The sequence below is a fragment of the Pelodiscus sinensis genome, chromosome 6, assembly GCF_052426305.1.
Source record: "Pelodiscus sinensis isolate ZL-2025 chromosome 6, ASM5242630v1, whole genome shotgun sequence".
In the NCBI taxonomy this organism is placed as follows: Eukaryota; Metazoa; Chordata; order Testudines; family Trionychidae; genus Pelodiscus; species Pelodiscus sinensis.
The window spans coordinates 4,620,682-4,648,616 of record NC_143057.1 but is presented as its reverse complement, the minus strand read 5'-3'; the positions used below and the strand labels follow the sequence as shown (position 1 = coordinate 4,648,616).

Below are 27,935 nucleotides of genomic sequence, written 5' to 3'. Positions count from 1 at the left end.
GCGGGGCGGCGCTGACACCCCACGGGCGGCGGGGGGAGGGGCGGGGTCAGACCCCACGGGCGGCGGGGGGAGGGGAGGTCAGACCCCACGGGCGGCGCTGACCCCGCGGGCCGGGCACTCACCCAGGTGAGCAGGCTCTCCCCGAGCTCGGCGCGCTCCAGGCTCTCCACGTTGAACATGGCGGGGCCGGGCCGGGCCGAGTGGCTCAGGCCGCCGCTTCCCCCGGGCCGGGCCGGGCTGTGGCGCAGACACGTCACCGGGGCCGCCGGGAGAGCCCCGCCCCGCGCATGCGCCCCGCGCGCGCCTCCCGGGTTGCGGCTGCGGGGAGGCCTCGGCGGCGCCGGGAGCCCGGAGACACAGCGAGCCCCGCCCGAGGTGAGCCCCGCCCCCCCCCGCCGGGACCCGGGGCAGAGCGGAGCCCCGCCCGGGACCCCCCCCGCCTGGGCCCCAGCCCCCCTCACGTGCACACAGGCCCTGGGGGGAGGCTGGTCCCCCCCCCCCCGCTTTGGGATCCCCCCCCCCCTCACGTGCACACAGGCCCTGGGGGGAGGCTGGTCCCCCCCCCCCCGCTTTGGGCTCCCCTGCCCCCCCCTCACGTGCACACAGGCCCTGGGGGGAGGCTGGTCCCCCCCCCGCTTTGGGCTCCCCTGCCCCCCCCTCACGTGCACACAGGCCCTGGGGGGAGGCTGGTCCCCCCCGCTTTGGGATCCCCAGCCCCCCTCACGTGCACACAGGCCCTGGGGGGAGACTGGTCCCCCCCCCCCCGCTTTGGGCCCCCCTCACGTGCACCCCCCTGGACTCCCCCCCCCCCGCTTTGGGATCCCCAGCCCCCCTCACGTGCACACAGGCCCTGGGGGGAGGCTGGTCCCCCCCCCGCTTTGGGCTCCTCTCCCCCCCCCCCTCACGTGCACACAGGCCCTGGGGGGAGGCTTCCCCCCCCCCGGGGCTCCTCTCCCCCCCCCCTCACGTGCACACAGGCCCTGGGGGGAGACTGGTCCCCCCCCCCGCTTTGGGCCCCCCTCACGTGCACACAGGCCCTGGGCCCCCCCCCCCCCGCTTTGGGCTCCTCTCCCCCCCCCCTCACGTGCACACAGGCCCTGGGGGAGGCTGGTGTTTATCACAAGGCCCTGGGCAGAGGCTGGTTAACCCCCCCCTTTGGGCACCCGGTCCTGGGGTGAGCCTGGCGTTTATCACAAGCACGTCGCGTGCTGCCACCCGTTCTGCTGCTCTGTAGCATACACTGTATTTTCCTACTCCCTTCTAGTCTCTTTCCCGAGAATACAGTTGTGTTTCTATGCACATTTCATTCAAAAATCCAAGCTCCCACCCCTCTCTCCCGCCCCCCGCCATGAAGGCTATTTAAAAAGAAAATGTGGTCGGTGTGGTTTTCATCATGTTTAATACAAACTAGAGACTGCTAATGACTACACTGGTACCGCTTAGAACTCTAGCATGGATTCTTTTAGATTCAGCACTTCTGAGAAACTAGCTAGTGCTCAGAGTGGTCCTTGCTTTTAATATTGACAGGGCATGCCTCTTATGACTATAACTGGTTCTTGATCTTATTCGCCTGTGTATTTCTATTAAGTCCAATGGAACTGCGGTAGCAGCAATGCTGACCGCTCTATGGGTAATATTTGCAGGTTTTGACCCATGGCTTGTCAAATCAAATAAATGCTTGACGTTTACATGCATTTATAGATATGTTTCTGAGCTCATGGCAATAAAGGAATCTTTTTGAAAATGTGGAAATAATATTTTTATATAAATATTTAAATGACCAGCTAAGATAATTTAATGCTGATACTAGGTACTTGTTTAAGGGCGGCTGAGTTACAGTTCCTTTTCCATTAAGAATCTGTGGAGGCAGTTTTGCATGGGAGAAAAATAGGTTACTTATAAGCTACCAGTATTCTCTGAAAATATTGCCTTCACAGACAAACACCCATCCTCCCAACTTCTTTGCTTTTCCATAGCATTTGTGGTGGGCAAGTCAATAGGAAATGAGGAATTCAGCCTGTAATCAATAGGCAATGAACCAGGACACCCCAACGTAGTTAACTGATTTAAATTGTTCCAGGTATCTCAGTAAAGTTTGTGAATTTGTGAGGACAGTATATCCACAGAAAGTATTACTAGTAAATAATATAGTTTGGGAATGTGGGAGTAATTTTTAAAAGGAGGAATTTGTCAGATTTTTTTTCATTCTTAAAATTGCTTCAGCTCTTTGTGATAAAGTCTTGTTTATCGCAATGAATTCCTTTTTACCCACAAAACAGGTACTATAGAGGTGGTGACAGAGTGCTTCCCCACCCTTATTAGCCAACATGCCTCAACACTGCATTGGGTGGGGGGAATATATGGAGGGGTGAGTGGAAAGATATAGCCTCAATAACCAGCTGAATCCTTGGCCTATTTGCTGAGATAGCCAACAAGTGATGTTAGTTGTGATGGCATATGCAACATGGACAACCTATTAGCTAGGAATTGGACTGAAACTGATTTTGTCTATGTCTGTGACAAGCTGTCTGTGCAGTCTCAGCCACACATCGAATGTTTTAATTCTGTAGTATCTCCCCCCAGAGATGAAATTTGAATCCCCAAGTGCTAAGCAACTTTGAAATTCTTCTTCAAGAGGAAGGAGTCTTTTTACCCTGCAGCATTTTTACCCTCTAAGGTATCTCTATCCCAGCAGGAGAGTAATACCTACTTTCTTCCCTTTGCTTTAGGAAAGGATGTTCCCAAGAGGTTACTGACCCCAGACTTCCCAAAGTCTTACTTCTGCAGGTAAGTGTATTGAATTGTCACTGCTAAGGGTTTTCACATGGTAGAAAAGGACACTTTCTCAGTAAAACTGCTCTTGCAGAGCAGAAGAACCTCACCTTTTGGGGAAAATTTCAACTTTATTGGAAAGATACAGACTTTCACAAATACACTGAGTCCAAGGGTCATTGAGAATCTGAGATTGGTAGAATAGTGATAGAGATGCAGCCGTGATAGTCTGGTGTAGCTGAAACAAAAGACAGGACTATGTAGCACTTTAAAGACTAACAAGATCATTTATTAGGTGATGAGCTTTCGTGGGCCAGACCCACTTCCTCAGATCAATATTGATCATATTGATCTGAGGAAGTGGGTCTGGCCCACGAAAGCTCATCACCTAATAAACCATCTTGTTAGTCTTTAAAGTGCTACATAGTCCTGTCTTTTGTTTGAGATTGGTAGAGGCTTTAAGAACAGTTGCTTGTCCCTTGAATATGTAATATGGATCATGGTGGCAGGATGGCAGTCTGTGGTGCCAGAAGTGCTTGGGAATAGATTTGACTGCACCCACTGAGATGACTTGTCAAAATGTCAGTATTATTGTAGCTGTATCTCTGCAGTAGCTACCCAGTAATATTAATACTCACGACTTGTACACTTAACAACATACTCCAAATAAACCGTATTCTTACCGCAGAACTTATCTTGGAAATTAATACATTACTCTTATTTTAAAAAGCGCTCTCTCATTGTGTTCTGTTTCAGCTGGTGTTCTTCTTCTTAGTTTGACTCCTTGCCGTTTATATTAAGTGTAATACAAAATAAACAATAGTCTTTAATAATGAATCTTATTTATATTATTTTTTACTTATGTGTAAACACGTGCCTTGTGTGCAAACATCTCATCATGTTTACATAATCAAAATCAGCAAATCCTATAGCCTACAATAGGCAACATCAGTTGTCAGCCTCCATTCTCTAAAGTTGCCATCTGCCAGAATTCTTTCTTATGGCTTTTAACAACTAGATTTGAGATCAACAGCACTTCCTCAGTTCTTAAAAACTGTTTGCTCTTGGAGGAGGTGGTTGTGATGGGCAGGACCCCCCTTTTGAGGTGACACCTGATGTATTGGGGTCCCACTGAGCATGCTAGTTACATCAGCGTGGGTCCCCTCATCCTGTCCCACTGTGCTTGGCCCTCAAGCCATCTCTAGTGGGCACGCAGTCTGTTCTGTATAGGAAGACTCAACTTGGGGATTTCCCAGCACTAGCCTGCACACGCCCTCTCAAGTGTAAACCCCAAATTATATCCCCTTGTGCTATATAGAAATCTATATAACACATGCTCATAAAAATTGCCCCTTTTCTCAGTGTGAAGGAAGATATGCACAGCTTTTTGCTCCCCATCCCGTTATAAATTGCACAAACTGGGTTTTAGAATAAATAAAAAACAAGTTTATTAACTGCAGATGTTAACTTTTAAGTGATCATAAGAGATAGCAAACAGAACAAAGCAAGTTCCTGAACAAATAAAACACGCAAACTGGGCTGAATACTTAGCTACAAATAGCAAAATCTCATTGTAAATGTTGTTTTATGCAGGTTGCAGACTTTCTTGGAGGTAAATTGCACTGCTTGAAGTTTAAATCTCCAGGTATATCCTTCACTGGCTGACCTTTTTTCTGGGCTCCGCCCCAGTTCAGTGCCTTTCTTTCTTCACATGTTTTTGCAATCCTTCTTGGCTGGGGAGGCAGTGGAGACCCAAAATTAACTCCCCAGCCTTAAATATTTAACTTCCATTAAATAGGATTTTTTCTCCTAGAACACCTCTTACAATGGAAAAATAGCAGCCCATTTGTTTGCAGTCTGAGATGCCGTTTGGGTTGATATGTGTTTTAGTAGGTAAATTCCTGGACTGTTGTTGCTCATTAAAAGTGCTGTCAGATGTCTGGAAATTGGGTAAATATTGCATTTTATTAATATCAGCAGAACTGACTTAAATGGGGCCTGCGTGTTCTATAGTCTTGCCTTATTTTTTGTATTCATGCATGTCAGTGTGAAATAATCTATTTGCATATCTATTTGCATGTATATGCAACCACACTTAAGTTGTGGCCCTCCGCATGTGCTGTGAGTATCATTATGGTCCCCAGGGCTTCCAAAGTTAAGTAGCCCTGCTGTAGCGGGTGTGGGGGGCGGGTGGATTGTTCCTCCTGTCCAGACCTCTGGTTAATCAGGTAAGCATATTGGTAATGCTAATGCTTACTGGTTAACCGGGTAACTGTTAACCTTGCAGGGTAACCATAACCTTGCCAATGATATGTCACATGACCCATCTTCCATAATATCTATCATAATTATGACATATTCATATCATAACAGTATTTCCATGAAGAATATGGGGTGTAACATCACAGTGGTAAAGTCTGAATCAGGGATATTAGGGCAGCTTATTGAAGAATCATGAACAATAGTAGAACAGTGTCTCTGTCACCCCTGGGCATTACGTCCATGGAAGGTTTTATACTTTTAAAACTTCCATTACCCCTTCCCTCCCCCTGCAATTTCCTGCCTTAAGTTTTGTCTACATTACCAATTGAGAGAGAACTTTTTCATTCACAGGTGCTTACCTCCTACCCCTCGAAAAACAAAAGATTTGATGCAACAAGCAGCAGCATAAACAGCTTGTTGCTGTCAGGACTTCTCTCCTGTTGACAATGCAAGCCCCACTCATAGGGAGTTCAAGTATTTTGTCGGGAAAAGTGCTGACAAACAGTATTTACGCTGCCCAACTTTAGTGTCACGGCCGGGTTATAATGTAGACAAAGTCTTAATGTAGTCTTGACAAGCTGATGAAAGTTCCTTATAAACCCGTGGGCTGTGTCTACACTGGCCACTTATTCCGGAAAATCAGCCGCTTTTCCGGAATAACTTGCCAGCTGTCTACACTGGCCTCTTGAATTTCCGGAAAAGCAATGACAATCTACTGTAAAATTGTCAGTGTTTTTCCGGGAAAAACTATGCTGCTCCCGTTCGGGCAAAAGTCCTTTTCCGGAAAACTGTTCCGGAAAAGGGCCAGTGTAGACAGCACAGTAGTGTTTTCCGCAAAAAAGCCCCGATCGCGAAAATGACGATCGGGGCTTTTTTGCGGAAAAGTGCGTCTACATTGGCACGGACGCTTTTCCGGAAATACTTATAATGGAAAACTGTTCCATTTTAAGCATTTCCGGAAAATCATGCCAGTGTAGCCGTAGCTATGGTGTCCAACCAGTTCTGAAGCAGTAGGCCCTATAATAGTTGCAGCTATAGCGAACTAGCCACTCTCAACCAGCCAAATAGCCACATTGTTCAAGCTAATTAGCCACACTCAACCGGCCAGATAACCACATGTGGGTAGAAACTAGCATGTTGAACACCACGGTTACAAACCATTTATTGGTAGTAGTGATGTCAGCTTATAACATGAATAAGTTTCAGGTCCTATGGTTTGATCCATCCAATACCAGATTATACAAGCAATTGGTGATGTGCCAGTGTTTCTTCTACTCCCACATATTCATCCCAGTGTGGCTCTTCTCTGTGCATCCATTATTGAAAGGCCCTAGGTATTCTGCATGGAGCAGACTAAGGGAACACAGAAATTGTTTGCCTGGGTCAGAACAATGGTCTGTCTAGTCTAGTATCCTACTTATAACAGTGGCCAGTGTTTCACAGGCAGAAACCCTGCAGTAGAAGATCTGGGATAGTCTCGCTTTAGTAAAGTTTACTTCTGTCCCTCAGTACCTAAAGGTAGTTTATGCCTCCAGAGTTTGAGGGCTTGTCTACATGGTAAAAGAAACCAAACTAACTCCTTTAGGTGTAAATCACATCTTTAGTAATATCAGTACAAGTTCATGTAAGCATATTCTGGTTTTGAAAAATTGCTCAATTGTCCATAAAAATTGACTTACTTTTATTTTCTATTTTTATATAATTTATCCATGCACTGACTTGCAGTGATAAGTAATTATTGTTGCGTTTTGAACTTTATTTTCATTCCATTTACCCTTTAGACAAACCCTAAGGGATTATATTCTGTCCCAATCTCTTGTTTAGTTTTTAATCCTATAAAACTCCTGTTGGCCTCAGAAATATCCAGGTGGGGTTTTTTTGGCGGCGGGGGGGGGGGGGGGGGGGAATGACGACTAGTCAATCTTTCTATTCTGATACATTTTTCTTTGGGACATACCCCATGATAAATCACTTTGCATTCAATTATCCTATTGGCTTCAGCTCAGTCTTGCTCCTGGACTTTTGCTTCTTAGTGAAAGAATCCTGTGAAAATGTTGCTTTGTCAGAAACAGAATTTCAGAGATATAATGCTCCATAGTCACCCTCAATAAATCCTTAAAAGGACACTCTCAGTTCAAATCCCTCTGATAAGCGGTGTGAGTCAACAAATGCACGTGACCTGCTAATCCCTTGGTTTAATTTTCATGACCATTGCCACTTTGTAGACTGCTTTGCAGGCCCATAATAAGGTCCTTAATTTTCCTACAGCTGTCTGTGACCCCTGTGTCCAAGATCTTTGTAATCTCTCTTACATTTTGAGAATAATAGCACATATGACATCCCTTCTGAAGTAGGAGCATTCAGTACATGGAAAATGTAGAAAATATGAATATTCTGGTCTGTCTAGCCAGCAACAATTATTTCACATTTTGTGGTAAGCACTGGTTCATTTTTAGTGTCCTCCTGAAGGATGGTATATAACATTGTTCTAGCTGTGCCATAGGAAAAAGAATAGAATATTTCTTTTGTTAGCTAGCAGTTCAGAACCATGACATAATATATTTGCATTAACATGCCCCTTTGTGCCCTTAAATTTCAATGTCTCCTCTGTGTGTTTCCAAGAATAAAAGACATTGTTATAATCAAGATGCTGTTATTCTGTGATATTCCTTTATTGGGAAAGGAGCAATGAAGATCAAGGCGATGACTTGAGACCAATGTGAATTTTTAGCCTGACAGTAATTAAATCAGCCTTGAAAAATTCTCTTTCTCTAAAGCAACTGATTCTTTGTTGACAAAAGAGAAAATTATTATTAGTTTTACTAACATCACTGTCAGTCACCTGATAAAGAGCAGGCAAGAATTTGTGCCTGTGCTGGTAAATTGTACTTGACAATTTTGCCCAGGTAAATTACATTTTTTTTTTTTGGCCATTTTCAGTCTTTACTGAACCGCGTATAGTTCCATTCTATGCTCATTGAGGGTCGTGATGCAAATGTGTCTGGTATCTGTCTGTGTGCTATTTAACCAAGCCCTGATAAAACCGATTGTGGCATAGTAGGGTCACAGTACAAAAGATCATTCTTTTCTTTTTCTCACTGGAGAACTCTTATATTTTGTATTGGAAATACCAGGTTTAAAGATGAATGACAATTGAAAATGTGCTTCATGTCCTTTTCATGTCTTTTTAGACATTTAAAAAGGAACTGCAATTTTTTGCTATTTTTTGAAGAATTGCTCTTTTGTAAGTTGGCTTTGCTATAAGATTGTGAGCTTTTTCATTCCTTAATTGAAAGGCAATGTGGGAATGAATAAAAAGAGAGTATCCCAAGTGATTGTTTTTTCTTGTCATCCATCAAACTGAATAATCAGAACTTAAAAGTCTGAGTAAAAATTACTTCTCTAAATTAAACAGTAGTTTAACTCCCTTCCCCCCCCCCCCCCCCCCAAGGTCATTTTACCAGTCATTCGTAGTCTTTCATGAAAACTAGCATAAAGCCAAGAACTGAATTTCTAGTGTAAAAGACAAGGAGGATTTTTTTTAAACAGCCACTTTTCTGTCCGTTATCTACTATATATTTGAGAGCGTTTGCGTGTCTGTCCATCTGCCCATCTGAGAGAGACACTGCCTCCAGGCTGCTAGCCCCACTCCTGGGGAGTTGGCTGCGTTTCAGTTTCTGCAGTATAAATCGTATATAAAAACTTTATACTACAGAGCCCTCAGTGTGTGTAACCTTTCGGATTTTTAGCAGTTACATTTTTAAATGATTTTTTTACATCCCTATTTCCTATTCCCAAACCATTATCAAAAGGTGGTTGGGGTTGCAAGATAATTAATCATAAGGCACCATAGTCTGTTGTAGATATTATTTAAGTGGGGTAGGACATAGGACCTGGATCTGTCCGTAAAGAAAGACTGGATTTTTTTTAATATATTCATATAAATCTCATCTGTTGTGTGAATTCCAACTTTAGTTGAGTTGTGATTCTCAGAGAGGTCTGGTTTGGTGCCACTGGAAAAGATGTTCTGCATTGTTTTTTGGGGGAAATACTATGAGTGCAAATTATAGAAAGATAGAAATACAGGGGTAGAAGGACTTCAAAAGGGTCATCGTATCCATTTCCCTTACACTGAGGCAGGATCAAGTATGTCTAGACCCATGGTAGAGGACCCAAGCAGTGCTGGGTAAATCTTCAGTGCAGGGGGATGTTGGAGTCACGGGTTGGAGGTTGAGGAGGGGCTCAGGGAAAGGGACTGGGGTGATAGGGGAGGAATGCAGGACTGCTAGCAGCTCCCTTCCTTTCTGTGTAATAAAAAGCATCTCATTGTTCTGACACAACCAAATCCTTACCTTGCGTTAAGTTATGATAAGAGAAAGCTGCATATCAAATGTAGTGTGGTCCTAGCTCTTACCCCTTAGGAGGAATTCTTGGGCAAACAGATGGATGGACAGACAGACAGACAGACTTGCTCGCTCACCGACAAACTCTCTCAAATATATAATAAATTAGGAAGTTTTCCTAATATTTAAGTTACATGATGATAAATGGAGATGAGACTCAGAGAGGCTTAAAAGGCTGGTGTATTTACTGAGGGGGATGGAGAGAGAGGTAGAAGATTATATAAGTTATTCAAGTTTAGGTTCATTGCAAAGTTTGTTTCCAAGAGCTCAAATTTATCATATAGGAAAAATATTTTAAAATGTTAATTGTAATGCAACATAGCTCCAGCACAATGTTTTGTAATGTCATTCCTTTTCCAAAGCCAGCTTAATTTTCTCTTGTTGGTTTCATAATGTTCATAGCTGTGGTTCAGACCCCTACTTGATTACTGTGGGAGTGATTTATCAGCCTTTTGAAGCCAATTTTATTTTATTTACATCTCCAGCAGCAGGTTGGCCCACATTCTCTTTAGAAGGCATGGCACTCTGATCTTTGCAGATGTGAAGTTAACCAAAAAAATGGTATGTTAATGGGTAGAACAAAAAGTAATCTGAAAATGACCTCCTCTTTCAAGACTTAAGAGGTTTGTAAACTGTGCATTTATCACTTATGGAAATCCCACCTGTAGTTGCCATGAATAGGGGGGGATGGTCCAAAAGACAATGTCTGTTAAGATGTGGTGTACTCCGTGGAAAAAGTTTGAGAGCCCCTGGCTCACCTTAGCACTCCAGATCATGGGTACATTCTCAATGTAGATAGACTGTATTTGGAACACACATCAAAACAAACACTCTCCTATCAAGGACCCCCAAGTAATCTATCTGACACATTTTAAAAAAAATCGTGTTTAATTTTAGCACTTCAGGCAGCAGCCAATCATTTAAAACTTTTGCTGATGTTACAAGGGTATTAGTTCAAATGTAAGTTGTGTAAATATGGTCAATGTTAACTTCTTTCTCCCACATTGGTGTTTTGGGAATATATTCCAAGCAATAAATTATATATATAGCTTCAAGAGTTCTCTCTCTCTCTCTCTCTCTCTCTTCCTCCCCCTCTTTCCCTCCCTCCGCGTGCGTGCATACATATATATAATATATATTCTTTTTACTTTTTAGACCTGGAATGGCCAGTCAACCAGCAGAAGTTCAGAGTCTGAAACTAGTTCATGATTCAGTTATAGAAGGAATAAGTGACCAGGTATTGGTAGCTGTTGTGCTCAGTTTCACTTTCATTGCCGCACTGGTGTATATGCTTTTAAGGTGAGACAATGGTGATAGGAATTGATCAGTATATGCATTCCAACGTGATTGTTGAAGTTTTAACTTTTTCTGTTAAATCGAATAGTTGCATTAAGGTGCAAAATAATTATGATTCCATGGTGTTGAAATAAACTGTTGACTTCCCAGTCCAGATGTCTTGTTATTTAATTGACGATTACTTGACACAGATTGATGTTTAGTCCATAACTCATAGTGAAGAGACAAGTTTTCCAGGAATGATACCAAACTCTCTTCCTGATCTTCAGTTAGTCAAACTGAAGAGTATCCAACATTTTGTGAGAATGGATATTACTAAATTCATGGCCTGCATAGCTAATATCTCAATCACTTGCTAATTACAGAGCTGTTACTTCAGTGAGGAATTCTGTGGCACGTTAAAGAGCAACAGATTTATCTGGTCATAAGCTTTTGTGGGCAAAGACCCACTTCGTCAGATGCATGCTTTTGCAGATACAGACTCGCAGAGCTACCTCTCTGAGAGATGTTAATAATGACTCTCTACTTAAGGTTTCAGTTACACTTTTGTTATAAATCCTAGTTTTAATCCCCTTACACTTTTGAATGGATTGAGTGAGTTGTTTGTAGATGGGTATGCTTCAAATACTATAGGGTAAGAAGAGATTTTTTTGCGGAAGCGGGGGAGGCACCTTAAAGGCTAACGTATTTATTTGGGTATAAGCTTTTGTGGGTCAGTGCATTTGTGTTTAAGGTTGTCTTTAAGTCAGCATAACTTTTTAAAGGGTTATGCATAGAGATGTTAAAAGGGTTAAATGATAGTACTTAACCAGGTCGCTATTTTAACCAAGGTCCCATCTAGGGCTGTAATAGCGTAGTCGATTACCCAGTAAACAAAAGCTTATCGGGTAATGCTGTAGATTACACGCATCCCCTCCCTCTTCCCCTCCCCCCACAGTCTGGCTAGCCGTCCAGCTCAGTTCCAGCTTGCTTCAGGCCCAGGAGCTCAGTTCTACCCCCAGACAGGAGCTGCTGCCACCCTGAACAGCTGCCTCGTTATCAAACACAGGCACGCGGGGCGACAGGCAGCTGGTCCATGAGGGGAGCTGGGATTTAAACTGTCTCCCCTCATGGACCAGCTCCCGTTGATGGAGTGGCAGGGGACTCCTCAGGAGTGAAGCCGGAATGCACTGGCTGCTGGCCCTAGCCCTGGGGACTATAGAATAGTTGAATAACTGATAAGAATGTGACGTTAATCGACTGTTCAGTTAACCGATATTTAACATGCTTAGTCCCATTGCCTGGCTTGCTGGCCCCACTGGTGTGGCTGGCCCCACTGGAGTTAACTGACAAGGCCTAGTTAACCTGTCAGCATACTGGTAAGTCTCATGCTTACCTGTGTACTTATCAGTTAACATCCCTAGTTAAACAGCATCCTTGGCAGGTTCTGCTCCTGAGCTTGAAGGCTAGCAGGCACCCTGACCCCCTTACCCAGACTCCAGCATTGTCCCCACCTCACTTTGTAAACCTCCTGCATACCTCTCCTTAGCCACCACGCACTGGATGAGAGGAGGAGCATGTGCCTTTCCAGAGGTGAACAGTTATGTTTGATGGGGGGAGGGCACTCCAAGAATTTAAGTGGTCAAGGGTGGCATTTTTCTACAATATTAATGGATGAGGGTGCAGGATCTGGGATGGAGTGTGGGCACATGAAGGAGTTCTGGATGGGGATTAGGGTGCAGGAGGGGTTCTGACGTGGGGTAGGAGTATAGAAGGAGATGTAGGGTCGGGAATGGAATTTGGATACAGGAGGGTTTGGCGTGAGGGAGGGGGTTACCAAGTGCAGGCTCTACCAGGGAGGCGCTTACCATAGATGGCTCCCAGCCAGCAGCACCCTCAGAAAGGCTCCCTAGCTACTCAAAGCAGCTGATGGCTAGAACCAGCGTGTGTGTCTGTGCAGTGCACCCCTTGGTGGGACATGGACAGTGGGTCTCCATGTGCTATGTGCTCCTGCAAACACTGCCCTTGCAGCTCCCTTTAGCCAGTTTCTGGCCCCAGCTGCTTTGAGTGACCTGTGGGACCGCGACAACCAGGGAGCCTGTGCAAGGGTCCTGCTGGGACACAATGGGTCGGATCCAGGTGTTTGGCAGGCCCAGTTTTGCCCACCCTTTCTCAACGCCATACCATCCATGCTGCTATCCCCTGCATCTGGTCCCCTCTGCCCCGCCAGTCTCTCTCCCATTCATGCTTCTGTCTCCTGCACCTATCCAGCTTTAAACGCTTTATTTTAAAATGCTTAAAATTGGGCACAGGCAGGTGCCAGTATAGACTGGGAAGCTTGGAGTGGGGATCATGACGGCTAGAGAGGTGTCAGAGGACAGCAGGAAGCAGCACAGGATGGGGTGCAGCAGTGTGTTTGCGTGGGGCTTTGTAGGCAGAAGTGGAATGTGAAAGGGAGAGAATTGAACTTACGGGATATGGTGATTTTCCCCTTTCTCATTAAAGAGAAAACAAATCACAGTTTGGAATCCGTGCATGGATTCAAAGTCTGAGTTGTTGATGAAGATACTCACAGTAAAAGATCAAAAATTAACAGTAAAAGATAAATTATTTAAAATCTTGCAAGAGCTGCAGCTATTTAATTCAGTCATTATAATGACACTTTTTTGTAAAGTCAGTTTGCATTTATAAGTAACACGGTCTTGACAAATTACAGTCCGCTTGCTGCCATCGTCTCTTAAAGCTGAGAGCTGGTTGTCACAACAGAGAGAGCTGAGATGGTGAAATCTTAGCTCATCCAACATATTAAAAGGAGTCAAGCAATCTAGAATATTATATCAGAAACGACCTAATTGTTTCTCATGCCTTATCTAACCTGCTTTCCAAGTGTCTTAGCTATCTAGTCCATTGCACATCAATAGTCTAGTGTATCGCACACTTTTCACTCTTATAGGTACATCAGCATTTCCAAAAGAGGTGAAACCTACAAGGAAATTAACTTTTTAACATGGGAGATTACAGCGTTACCATATAGGTAGATTAGATTCCATATGTGCATTATCTCATTTTAATTGGAGGAAAGTGCATGTTGAATAGAGCAGGAGGTGTTACCTCATTTAAGACCACACTTTATTTTTTGAGTCATAACATTTGGTGGTGGCTCTTAAATCATTTCAGATTGTGGGATTTTTTTTTAAAGAAACCAAATAAACAAAGCCTGTTGTATGATGAAGCACTCAAAATTCAGGACATTTCAAAGTGAAATTTGCACAGCTAATTTTCAGTCTGCCTCCTTATATGTATACATTATAACAGGCTTTAGTTTAGTCACATGCAATTTCTTATCTAGTCCAATATAATGGACATGTTTTTCTTGTTCTCTTATAAGGAACACTGTGAATAAAGCAGGACTCCTCTGGAGCTCTTGATGTATTTTCTGTGGCTATTTGCACAGTGAATGTCCTTTTTCTCATTCCCTTATATATAAGGGACAATAGCCTACATCTGTGTATCTGGTATTGTCAAACAATACATCATTTTATAGCGCCACTCATGCAAGTACTCTGCAAACCATTCTCATTTTTATCTGAAAGAATAAGTAAGCTGTGAAATGCTAAAATCTACACTAAACAGATGTTACAATTGCAGAGTCAGGTATGGAAAATTGCAAAAAGTTCATAGAGCCATTGGAGAAATGGGTACTTTAAAGAATAAATAAATAAATAAATAAATAATAGAATTCCAGAATGCATGCTGCATAGGATTTCCTGAAAAAAAACTAGTGTGTAATTATGTTGTAAACAATTCATAAATTCCAAGACCAGAAGGGATCAATTTGTGATTGTCTGGGCTGATCTGATCTGTGTAACCCAGGCTAGAGAACTTCTTCAGAATAATTCCTACAACACATATCTTAGAGGGAGACATCCAATCTTAACTTGAAAATGGTCAGTGTTGGAGAATCTCCCACAATCCTTAGTAAATTGTTCCAATGGTTAATTACCCTCACTGTTAAGTATGTTTTCTGGTCTGAATTTGTCTAGCTTTAACTTCCAGCCATTGGTTCTCTGCTAGATTGAATTAAATATTTGTTCCCCATGTAGATATTTATAGATTGTAATCAAATCAACCTCAGCCGTCTCTTTGTTAGGCTAATTAGACTGAGCTCTTTGGTTCTATCATAACATAAGGCATGATCTCCAGTTCGCTAACCATTCTCTTGGTTCTTACCATGATTTTAGTTAGCCAGATGTCCACTTATCATGGGTTTGGTCAAGTTTCCCGCGGTCCCATAAAGTTTGTTTACAGCCACCAGTCCTGGCTCTGTGTTCTATGCTGTTAAACAACTCTGATTTACCCCTAAATGTCTTCAGAGCCCAGTAAGCAGTGGAAGTGTTGGTAATGCTGCTACACAATATTGACCTCCCATGGTGCAGATTCTCTGGTTTCGCATCGATCAGGTCTCGAGTGCCGAACTAGAGAAGTTCAGCCTGTATATGCATGCAGTGAAGGAAAAAATAAGTCATAATTGTTTGTAGCCATAAATGAATTACTTATGGAAATAAAAAATATTGTAACACTTATATCTGAGTTAACTAACATATATTTACAAATAACTTGATTTTAACCAATAGTGGTTTTGTTGTCACTTATTGAAACTGATAATTTTAATCCAAAGCTGTCCTGGAGGATTGGTCATAAAGAGCGTGTTTTCCTTTGACAAAAGTTGACAGGGCAGCACACTTCAGAACAGGGGATCTCAACCTTTTTCTGACCCCTCCCCCCCACTTCTCCATGCAATAAAAACTCCACAGCTCACCTCTGCCATAACTGGTTTTCCACATATAAAAGTCCCAGTGTTAGGGGGTAGCTAGCCAGGCAATTGGCCGGGGCCCCACGCCACATTGCTTAAGGTTAAGATTCAGCCTTGGGTGGCAGGGTTCATGGGTCCTGCCTGAGTCCCAGTGAGTTTAATGCTGGCACTGCTTGGCGACCCGCTAAAATCTGCTTGTGGCCCCTTAAATGCCTCCAAAGCCCTGGATGAGAATCACTGGCTTAGAATATCAGTGATACTTTTTGAAACACGTTGACCGTGCAGTTTTCTTAATGACACTAGAATTTTCTATAACATCCATTACAATGAGAGTGAATTATTTTCCCCCTCAGTTTCAGGTTTTATTTTCTAAATCACTTTGTGTTTAAAACATAGGTTTTCAGTCTTCTGACAATCCTCCTTCTTTCACCATTTTCCCTCGCACAGAAATGAGCACCAGAACATTCATCCAGACAACCAAGAGCTAGTGAGGGCACTTCGGCAGCAGCTTCAAACAGAACAGGTACTGTGCTAGAGGCTGGAAATGTCCACCCTTGTAATAGTATGTGGTGTAGATCTGTTGCTCCTTTACTGCTAAAGTTTAAAAAAAAATCTGAAATGGGTGTCTCTGCAAAAAGAAAACGTCCATTGAATAACTCCATTGGCTGCAGATAGATTATCAAAACTAACTTGACAAAGTGACAAATTTCTTGTATGGAGATCATGATAATCCTGCACAATTTTAGATCATAAATAAATTTTAAAGGGCCTGTCAGATTTATCCCTGTGTTTCTCAAACTAGAATCCATAACCTCTTGCTGAAGATCTTTAAGCACAGGGAAGTCCCAGCTTCCCCACAAGGGAGCATAAGTTAGATTATAGGCATGCTCCCTGCACAGGAATTTAGAGGTTGGTAGGAGGAGGAGGTCAGGAATTAAAATCTGGAGTTTGCTTTGCAGCTATGGAATGGTGCTGAGAAGCATTTAGACTAACAAGTTAAGCTTCCTGGAGAACAGCACTGTAGCCATGGGCCAGCAGGCTGGGGTGATGAGCCTCTCAGGCCAGCTGAACACATTGTTCCTTTCCCTGGCACATCTGGGGACAGGGTATTCTAGGTTGGGATGCCTGGGCTGCATTTTTAGGGCCAAGTCCCCAGAAGTGGAAGCTAAGCTTTGTGTATGAACAAAATCATCCTCAAAAGTAATCTGTTCAGGAGAGGCATTCCTCTGCCAGGTTTTCTGGTGATTCGTTAGTGACAAACCATGGAAGCAATCCAAGGATTAGCCAAGCAATCATCAACATGCTAGACTTGTTAAAGGTCAACATTAACGCTCCAGCATGTGAGTTTTGCAAGAGATACATAGGTTGCTTCTACAACAGGGCCCAGGGCCAGAATTTCTTAATGTTGATGATGCTGATGCAGCTCCTCTCACCTAGAATAGACAGGCTCTTGCAAGTAGTGAATTGGAAGCTAGTTTTTTTGAGTGTCTCATACTTCAGTGCACGTGAACTAAAGGGTTCTGTTAAATGTAAGCTCACAAAGTCCTATTTCCATTGTCCTTAATTAGCTTGAAGTGCATGCTATATAGAACAGATGGAAGAAAATAAAGTGCTTGTCACACTAGCACCTGCTTACTGAATTAGTTGTTCTATTTAAATATTATTCTATTCCTGCTCTTATTTAGTTTTAAGTTTGAGTCATCTGTGTCTGACTTCTATCCAGTGGAGAATATAATCTGTGTCTTTTAAAACTCAAGTGGTCGTCTAAATTAAAGTTAATTCTTGAACAATTTATCTCTCTTTTTTTTTTTTTTTTTTTTTTTGTATTAACAGGATGCATCTGCTGGTGATAGACATCGTTTCTATACAGACATGTCTTGTCCAGTCTGTTTACAGCAGGCTACATTTCCCATTGAAACCAACTGTGGACATCTTTTCTGTGGTAAGTAAAAATGATCAACAGAAAAATTAACTACCATTATCACAACTAGGTTACAGAATTAACATCCCATCGAGGGGATGAAGGTAGGTCACATCTCTCTGAAGACAAAACCTCACCTTCCTCCGTCATTGCAAAACCTCTTGAGTAAATGGTTTCCTTGGGAAATCTAAGGGCTTGCATACATAGTTATTTAGGTTTCAAAGGTAGCTGTGTAAAAACAAGGAATCCGGTGGCACCTTAAAGTCTAACAATTTTATTATGGCATAAGCTTTGGTGAGAGTTGCAACTCACTTCTTCATATATATGAAGTGAAAATTAAAGGAGACAAATAGCAGGGGATACAGAGATGGGAGTTTTACATCAGAGATAATTCAATCAAGGTGGATGTGGATAAGAAGGAGAGAATATCTAAAGTGGATATTTCTTACGGTAATGAGTGAGTTAGTCCCAATCTCTATTCAGACCCATCCTGATGGTGTCAGATTTGCATATGAATGCCAGCTCAGCAGTTTCACATTGCAGCCTGTTCTTGAAGTTTTTTTGCTTTAAGAGTGGCAACTTTCAAGTCTGCAACAGTGTGTCCAGACACCTACAGGAAGGAGGCCCTTGAAGAATTCCAGCAGGATTTCAACCATTTCCACCATGTCATCAATCTCAGTCTGTTCTACTCCAAAAAAGAGATCCACTTCTTGGACACGGACCTTCCCTCCTTTCACTTCACAGCATAGTTGCTGTGTGGTTGAACCTGGAGGAAAGAGCCTGCTCCACTCAGGGACAGCAAGTTCTCTTGGAAAGCAAAAAGTCCTTCACCAGGACAACTTACCTGGCAAGGTGGAAGTGATTCTTCTGCTGTCTCCAAGATTAAATAAAGTAATCTTTGCAGTCTGTCCATGACTACCTACTGAGCCTTAAGCATCAAGGCCTTGTGTTTTCCTCCATCAAGGTGCACGTAGTGGCCATATCAGCTTTCCACCACTAGGCCCAGGGTAAGCTGGTGTTCTCGCATGACATGACCATCCAGTTTCTGAAAAGACTAAAGCGGCTCTTCCCGTTGGTCCGGGACCCAATTCCACAACAGGGCCTTAACTTTGTCCTTTCGAGACTCACTGGGCCTCCCTTTGAGCCTTTGGCCTCTTTCTTCTTCTTGCATCTGTCATGGAAGGTAACTTACCTTGTCACCATCACCTTGGCAAGGCTAGTTTCTGAGATGAAAGCTCTCATATCAGAGCCCCTTACTGAGTTTTCTACAAGGTCCAGCTGTGGCCTCATGGAGCATTTCTGCCCAAGAGGGTGTCTCCTTTTCATGTGAATCAGGATATCTTTCTTCTAGTCTTCTGTCCAAAGCCACACCCTGCCAGTGAGGAGAGACAGTAACATGCTTTGGATATCTGGCACACCTCAGCATTCTAGCTTGAGTGGACCCTTCCACAGCTCATGTCAACTATTTATCACAACAATAGACAGACGGAAGGACTTCCTGGTGGCCTTGCAGAGGTTTTCTAGTTGGATCACTGCCTGCATCCAAACCTGTTATGAACTGGCTTGAGCCAAGGTGCTGGATGTAGTAAAGGCCCACTCGACCAGCACTCAGGCGTCCTTGGTGGACTTCCTGACGTGTCCTCCTATCCAGGACATCTGCAGGGCTGCAATGCGGTCTTCAGCACACACATTCACAACACACACCACACCATCAGCCAGCAAGCAAGGGATGATGCTGGATTTGGAAGAGCTGTGTTGCAATCAACCCGCGTTCCGGTGGTACTGCTTGGGAGTTACCTTCAATGGAATGGACATAGGCAAATACTTGAAGAAGAAATGACTGATGTTCTTCTAGATGAGTTGCTCATAGCCATTCCATTCCCTTATGGCATGCCCCTCTTTCACAGTGTTTTTAAGACGAGGTCTTGCTGTGGCCTCATCCAAAGTTATAACCTAAAGTTTCTTCCAAATGCCATATTAACCAATCCGTTCACAGCCAGTCTTCCACTCTGAACTTCACCTAGATTATCAAGAAGCATTGTGGCACACACTTGGTGTCAGGCCTTCTGTTTGGTTCGGACTAAAGCCTTCAGAAAGACCCTGAAATTATCTCACTTGCAGATAGATCAAAACGGTCTGCAGTTCTTAGTCAAAGACTTTCTAAGCAGCTATCTGGCTGCAGTAATTCTTACTACAGATCTTGTAATACTCAAATATCTTTACACGTGGATACTCTGTGAGGTATATTTCCATCTTTACAGCATTCTTCAAACGCATTCCCATTATTGGAATATGTAAAGCCACCATTTGGGTGTCTGTACATATATTTACTGAACAGCAACTCCATGATTTTACTTCTGATACTGTGTATGGCTCGGCTCTACTTTCTTCTGTAATTAATTCAGCTCCGAAACCCTCCCACCCAATCCTGACTTAGAGGGAACTGCTTGGTAATTACCTATAGGGGAGCACTTATAGGGACACAACTAGAAGAGGAAGAAGAAGAAAGAATAAATGGCTACTCACCATGTGCAGAAACTATGGTTCTTCAAGATTTGTGCTCCAGTACCCTTCCTCCTTCCCCTCTGCTTTAGAGTTCTCTGCTGTGGAGCTTTGTGAAAGAGAAGAAACTGAGGATGATTCGCCCACATAGCACTATATAACAATGGCACAGGATATGGGGCTGAGTAGCATGCATGCACAGGCCAAACAGACACGGCTCTGAGAAATCTCCGATCAAAGTTGCAGGGGGTGCTAGTTCACCTCTAGTGGCGCACAGTAGGGGGATACATCTCGAAGAACCACAATTACTATACAGGGTTAGCAACCATTTCTGAAGTATCCTTAACTTAATCTAAAGAGAGAAACTGTTTTGTAGCATAAACACTATTCAAAACAAATAACTTTGTATAACTTCTTGAAAAGGTGTCTGATAATAGTGTCTAAAATTACATTCTAACATCTTTTGTTTTTTTTACGTACTTCCAGGTTTTAATCAAAATTTCCACTCATTTGAAAATATTTTTTTACTCTGTTTCCTTAAAAGTTTCTAAACTCGGGAGAAACAAAATTAGCTGAAAACCTTTTTAAAAATATAACTGAAGGAGCTGAAGTAGCAGTTTTATAAACACTTGTTGAAGACACCAACCTGAGGGGTTTTTTTTATCAAGGACACGTTTACACTGAAAAAGTGAATTCTTGAAGAACTACGCTAAAACTTGCAACATTTACATCCTTCGCTTACACAAGGTTTCTGTAGGGGTAACATTCCGTAATTGTATTTTGTGTATCATTTTGATTTCCCCTTACTCAGATTCCCAACATTTTTGATTCTCAAACAAGGATTCTTTATCTGACTTCATCTAGTTTCATGTGCAGCTGTTGTAACTTATTCATTATCTATTCACTGAGTAAAGTTAGCTGGAGCAGATCTGCAAAAGATTTCAGATTTTTCTAGATATCTTAAAACCTATGCAATTCTAGAGAATGAAATATTAGAATTTTTTTACAGGCTGAAATGTAATTTCCTGTGGTTTTCTCAGCTACACTTTACCTTGATAAAGGCTTTTAAGCTTAATCATTTTCCACTTACAATGATGCAGAAACTTTTTTCACTTCTCAATTAATAGACACGTTTACACTGAAAAAGTGAATTCTTGAAGAACTATGTTAAAACTTGCAACATTTACATCCTTCGCTTACACAAGGTTTCTGTAGGGGTAACATTCCATAATTGTATTTTGTGTATCAATTAATATAGCTTCAGGAGGTAGCCGAGTTAGTCTATACAGGATAAACTTAAACAACAACAAATAGGCTGGTAGCACTTTAAATACTAACAAAACATGTACAGTAAAACTCCAGTGGTCCAGCATCCAATGGTCCGGCACTCTTGATGGTCTGGCACCATCTGGAACCCGGAAGTACTCCGGGCAGCCGGACAATTGGAGCTGCTCCGCCCCATGCGTCTCCAAGTCAGCTGCTGCTGAAACTGACCCGTGCTGACTCCGGGAAGCCCGAGGCAGAGTGTGCTGTTGAGTTTCAATTAACTATAGCCTTTACACTACATTTGGTGCTGCTTCTTGCTAAGCAGCAGGACACAGTATACATTTTTATTCTATTAGAAAATTATGACTGATGCTTTTCTTATCAATTTATTTTGTTCCTTATTATTTGTGTCAAACTATTTTGGGATAAAAGTTTGATAAAAATGCACAAAACAGCATTTTAATGTTGTTAATGAAACCTCCTTAAATGTGCTAGTACAGAAGAATAAAAAGATCGTCAAAGATTTATCAAAACCGGCTTTGCATTTGAAATTAACTGATTTATTAAACAAACAATGTATTATCTGTAGTTAGTGAATAGAACTGATTGTTTCTAGTTATCATATCCTTCAAGGGGTTAAAACTAGTAGATCTCATCCTATCACTCGTGGTTTTTATTTATAGTTTGGATAACGACAACAAGTTTTCCTGCTTTTTAATCTCCCAGTTGGTGTCTTTATGAACTAGTCATGAAGTGAACTAAATGAATTAAATAAACTTGAAATCAAGAAAAAAAATCTTTGTACCTTTAATAAAGGCCACTATTGTCAAAAGCTGAGTTAGCACTTCAACAAACTGATTTCATGTGCTTAGCCAATGACTTCCACAGTTCTGTGGTTTTACTTTCTTTAAAAAATGGCCAGCAAACATGTACTGCTTAATGCTATTATATGTTTATTTTAAATTATTTTAAAAAGTTTGAAGTTGTCAATTTCAAATTTAATTTTAAATGGGTTTATTTTTAAAATATAAATCAGTATTTAATTCAAAAAATTTAAAAAGTGTTTGTTTTTTGTTTTTCCACCTTCTAAGGTTAATATTGAAATTGAATTAGATCAGAATTTATTAATTTAATTGCCTGTGGAATTTGGATAAATTTAGTGTTAGTACCTGCAGTTAATATTATATAAAAATAACCAATTATGCCTAAATAGATGAGCCTAATATTTTGCCATTATGTTATCATTTTTCTTGATGCCTACTGTTTTTTCTTGCTGAAATAATTGTTTTAAATGAGAAATGTCTAACAATGTAAAATTTAAATCCTTACAGCTTTTTATATTTACCTCCATTAGGGGCCTGCATTATCGCATACTGGAGGTATGGCTCATGGCTGGGTGCCATCCAGTGCCCAATCTGCAGACAAACGGTAACATTTTATGTCACCAAAGACTCAGTAGTTCTGATTCCAAATTTAGGCCTGGATTCTGAAAACACCTACTCTCATGCTTACATCTGAGACAAGTTAGAGGTGGCAGAGAGGGAAAGAGTAACTGATAAGACTCTGTAAAGGGAAACAGCAGGATAAAGGCAGGCAAGGGAGGGACAGAAGAACTGGTGGTAGAGAGTGGGGAGGAGGCATGTGAGTTAGGCAAGAGCCTGAGTGGGGAAGTGAGATGAACTAGGAGGGGAGAGAGATGGGATAGCAACAAGAGGAACTGAGAAGAGATAGGATAGCAATAAGGTGGGGGAGGTGAAAGTCTCCTAGCAGCCTCCGCGCACGTACGCGCGCACGCACACACACATAGTGTCTTTCTGAGCATCCAGTGTGGAGTAGGGATATTAGCAAACATGTTTTTTGGTAAATGCAGGGTGGGCAGGCAGGAGCTTTAAACTTCAGGTTTAAATGTCAAGCTTAAATGCATATGCAGAAACATAGACTTCCACACTAGGGTTGTTAGTGTGTAATTGTTTACACAATTAACCCATAAGCCTGGATTTAATTGGTTAATCCTAAGAACTACACACACCTTCCCCCCCCCCCACCCTCCACTGCCTGTGTATCAGAGGCAGCGGGGGAGCAGGAGGCTCCCCGTGGGCACAGGCTTCCACCTCCCCCCACCCTTTGCTGCCTCTGATACAGAGGCAGTGGGGGTTGGGGGTTGCAGGTAGTCGTTAGGATTAACCTATCAAATCCAGGCGTATGGGTTAATTGTGTAAACGACTACATGCTAACCCCTCTGGCTGATCTCCTGTCTTCAGCCCTCTCCCAGGAACCATGGTCAGGCTCCTGGCTCTGGCCATTATGCTCAGGGTGTCTTTCCTGTTGTTTTCAACCTTTTCTCTCAGATGGCCAGGATCACCCAGTACGCTCTGTCTGCCAAAGGGCGAAAGCATCCAGCTCCAGCAATGGCAGGTGACGAGATATTTCACCTTGTGCCTGTCGTTGATCTGGGGCTGAATGTTGCTCAACCTGTGCAGTGGAAGGGAGATTTCATATTGGCAGGTGACTTTCCCTTGGCAAGTTGCTGAGCGAGGACAGCTTAGAGGTAGAGGACAAGTCAAGGGTTCACAGATGGAAAATTGCACAGCAACGTGTTACACTTTATTATCTGCAGGTGTATCACACGAATATCGTCCTCACATACGGGTAAAGTTACAATAGTCTCTGTGCATGGATTAAGTGTCCACATGCGTATCTCTGTCCTGTTGTGTAGCTGTAGATATTTGTAGCAGAATTAATTCCCCAAACTATGGTTTTCTTCAGGCACAGAATCTTCCATTCATGACTTTTGCAAAAGCCCTGATGCCTTTTTTTTTTTCCTTGTCCTGCCCATTCTTCCACAATTTAATCACCTTATCCCCAGAGCTTGCCATTGTAGCCACCAGCGTCACTAAGGCGGTTTTGCCCTGAATTACTGTTTCCCGTTTGGGTCTGCAATTTCATCTTTGTAAGACCTGCCAGGCATGAAGTGACTCCTTGCTGCCATTCACAGGTAACGTTGTTCTTACCACTCTTCAGTGAAGATCAACAGGATGCAGCACAAGTTCTTCAAGATGTGCACGATTACAATCGGAGATTCTCAGGACAGCCCAGATCTGTAAGTCGGGGCCGGGGGAGAGGGGAGAGTCAGTTTATAATGTGTCATTTTCTTGCACATGGTTATTTTCTGTCCATAATTCATGCGAGATACAGAGGTTTGGTTTTCTAAATGTGAGTTCCTGCAGCTCAAACAAAGACATTTGTTTTTAACTGCTCATCGTATAACCTTGCATTTCTATTGTAATGGCATGGTACTTAGTACAGCCCTGACTCAGAAGAGCATCCTTTATTCAGGATGGTCAATTAAACATGGATTTAAGTGCTTTCCTGATTCAGGGCTCGAATTATTCATAATTAACAAGTGAAAAAAATATACTGTGTAAAGGAAAAATATTTCCCTTTTTGCTTACAGTATATAAAAACCCAGAACTGATTAGGAGGACTTTGCTTTGCTTTCTTCTGTGTTTGATAGCGCTCCCTTCTTTTGTAAATGTATTTTGAGTCCCTAATGGGTTACATGGCCATTCTCTTATTTTGTTCTCTAAATTTTTCCCTTTGAGAGTGTTATTTCTACAACTGCCATAATTAGAGTTGTAAGAACTTCAGAATGTACCCCTTGCAAGCTGCTGTTGTCACATTTGCGAGGCACAGTCCATATACGCAGACTCTGATCCTACAAATAAGATGTGTCCAGGCAGATACCAGCGATTTGAGTGGGGTTCTGCCTCCGCATATCTCATTAGTTTCTTATTAGGGATGCCACTCCAACAAGTTTACAATTTCAATGGAGAATGCAGACAATAAGAGAGAAAGGAAGTATTATTCCTACTGTACAGACACAGAGGTTGAAAGTCTGGTCCAAACCCCATTGAAATTAAGTGACTTCCATTAACTTCAGTGGGCTTTGGATTAGGCCCACAGCAACCACATGGTGGTGGACCCATGAATTGAACCTGGACATCCTGCCCTAGCATCTAACACAGTCCAGTGTCTTCATCACAAGATTTATCCTTCCTCTCGAAAGTGTTTTCTGAGCTCAGTCCATGTCTCCTTGTAATTTGTATTCTGTGGCTCTGTCTGCTTTGGGAAAGGAGCCGCGATTGAAACCGTGCTAACATTAAAAAATGGCTCCCACCGAGCCATGGCTAGTTATTGTGGTTGACGCTGCAGAATAAAGGGCAAAAAGGAACCATGCCTGGGATTATTTTGTTTTCTAATCTTAAAGCTTGAGCAGTCCCTTGACAAACCACATTTAGCCACAGCTTGTATATAGAATTGTTCGTTTTCAGAGGAGATGTAATCTGTTGCCACATGATTATGCCATCTCATAGGAATCCCCAGATTTCTTCCATATGCTTAGATTTTCCATGCTTCCTTCCATGGCATCCATCTCACTTGGTCAACATCTTGCTTTCCTGAAATCTGTTTTTGTTGATTTGCCATTTTTTAACTATAAACCACTGCATGCTGGGAAACTTCCCTTGACTCTAATCCATTCAAGCCACCTCTTGTGGTCATTGCTTCTAAACTTCTCTACTGTTAAGTATCAGAGGGGTAGCCGTGTTAGTCTGGATCCGCAAAAGCGACAAGGAGTCCTGTGGCACCTTATAGACTAACAGATGTATTGGAGCGTGCATCTGACAAAGTGGGTCTTTGCCCATGAAGGCTTATGCGCCAATATATCTGTTAGTCTATAAGGTGCTACAGGACTCCTTCTCTACTGTTGTTACCTCTTCAGCCAGTTACCACCTATGAGTAAGAAATGGACACAGAGTGATTTCTCCACTGCTCGCCACTTGGTGAATCATAAGTTGCCTTCTGTGTCAATTCAGAACCTTTTTCATGCTAGTTGAACTGTTTTTTACTCCATAGGTGCCTGAGTATGAAAATCTTTCATGAATTCATTATACTGTGGTTTCAAATACCAGGTCTAGATCTTCTCAGGCGTCTAAATGGTGGTAGATGTCAGTGTCGTGCTTTAAAAAAAAATCCCATTTAAGAAGTATGTATTTTGTCATTTTAAATGCTGCTGCAAAAGATTAATTTACCTCTGTTTTGTTTGTTCCTAGATAATGGAAAGAATTATGGATTTACCCACTTTACTGCGGCATGCTTTCCGGGAGATGTTTACTGTGGGGGGCCTTTTCTGGATGTTCCGTGTCAGAATATTCCTCTGCCTGCTAGGAGCTCTGTTCTATCTGGTTTCTCCTCTGGATTTTCTTCCTGAAGCCCTCTTTGGAATTCTGGGATTTTTAGATGATTTCTTTGTCATCTTTCTGCTGCTGATCTACATCTCTATCATGTACCGAGAAGTGATAACACAGAGACTGAATAGATAATATGAGTGGAAACAACCATGAGGCAGAAGTTTTTGTAGGATGCTGAACAAAGGAAGCTAGCTGGGCACAGTGTGACATAGCAAGGCATCTGTATAAGCTTTCAAATTAAATAGCTTGTGCTCAATCATTTTATGTAAATGTGAGGGATTAAAATGGGGTGATGCTTAACTGGAATCTTTAATTTGTGGTTTGCATATGCTTAAATTTTGAAGAGGTTAGATTTATGATGCAATAAATTACTTACATTTGCTTACACCCAGTGAGCAATTGTATGTTATGCAAGATAAAGCTAGTTATAAAATGCCTCTTCAAGTGTGTAGTTTGTGAAAGGGAAGTTCTATTTAAGTGATATCAGGACTTCAAACAAAAAAGAATTCAGATGAGCTTGATGCATTAAGACACTTCAGAATACTGTATAGCTCCTCAAATTGCTTAATGTCTCACCATGGTGGGTCATAGTATTTTTAAATAACAATAGTTTTTCATGTCTCTCTATGCAAGAAGAAATCCAAAGACAGCATTACAGTTGACACAGTGAATTTTACTGCCGTACACAATTCATGTTGCACAAATAGAGGGGAAAAACTTCAGTATTGCTTTAACTGCACTATGTATAATGATATGTATTTCCAACTATTTTACTTTCCAGTTTTGAAGAAAGGGCTTTCCATTAGCGTCCAGATGAAGAAATCATGAATAACCAATGCTTTGGTGACTAACACTGAATAATATTTTTTCACATTGGTTTTGTGTACTTAAGCAGTATTTGAACATTGAGTAAGTTGCACTGTTGTAAGCCCTACTTTATACCTGTGCTACATATTTAAACTGGAGGTTTGCATCAGTGTACAACATCGGAGTAATTTACCACTTCAAAAAAACCCTAAGATTTATGGTAGCAATTTGTTTAAAAGTGGGAATACAGAGTGTATGTCATAACTGGATAATTTTACCTGAATATGGATGGTAATTAATAAAGTAATTAAAGTATTTACATGAAAACAATAACTTATTTCTCACAAGTTAGTACCAATAATTTTTTTTTAAACCAGTAACATGGGACCAAAGAAATCTGCTGGAAAATGAAAATCATTGTAAGATATTTGCCCCTAATGTTTGGAATTTGTGGGTATTTTTAACACCAGATATCACAAGCTACAAAGAGAATGATTTGAAAATACTTTCAGTGTATGAAGTCAGAGCTGGTAGAAAACTTAAAATTTGCAAGCCATTTTGTGGGAATTCAGAACTTTCCAGCTGGAGGAAAGAGATATTTTTGAAGCAAAATAGCAAACATTGTAACTTTCTGAATACTTGAAAATAAAATGACTACAATAAGA

The 27,935-nt window shown here is 42.0% G+C and overlaps 2 protein-coding genes across 6 annotated transcripts in view; one reads left to right on the top strand and one right to left on the bottom strand.

The window, feature by feature from the left end:
* Window positions 1-257, bottom strand: part of HOOK3 (hook microtubule tethering protein 3) — a 95,092-nt gene extending 94,835 nt beyond the window's left edge. For 2 of the 3 annotated variants that reach the window (XM_075931325.2, XM_075931327.2), the window contains exon 1: window positions 123-257. In XM_075931325.2, the coding sequence (XP_075787440.1) occupies window positions 123-179 (57 nt within the window). In that variant the 5' untranslated portion in view covers window positions 180-257. The remainder of the gene's footprint in view (window positions 1-122) is intronic. The other variant, XM_075931326.2, reaches the window with a different exon arrangement.
* On the top strand, window positions 245-27,935 carry RNF170 (ring finger protein 170). 3 transcript variants are annotated; one of them, XM_075931331.2, is made up of 8 exons: window positions 245-375; window positions 2,730-2,787; window positions 10,593-10,736; window positions 15,973-16,048; window positions 17,359-17,467; window positions 22,569-22,642; window positions 24,210-24,314; window positions 26,326-27,935. In XM_075931331.2, exons 1-8 carry the CDS (start codon window positions 288-290, stop codon window positions 26,593-26,595), a joined length of 924 nt encoding a protein of 307 aa, XP_075787446.1. In that variant the 5' UTR covers window positions 245-287; the 3' UTR covers window positions 26,596-27,935. The 3 variants fall into 3 exon arrangements, with proteins under 3 accessions (XP_075787446.1, XP_006111163.1, XP_075787444.1); XM_006111101.3 differs by lacking the exon at window positions 245-375 and having other exon boundaries at window positions 10,593-10,674; XM_075931329.2 differs by lacking the exons at window positions 245-375; window positions 2,730-2,787 and having other exon boundaries at window positions 10,602-10,736; window positions 15,922-16,048.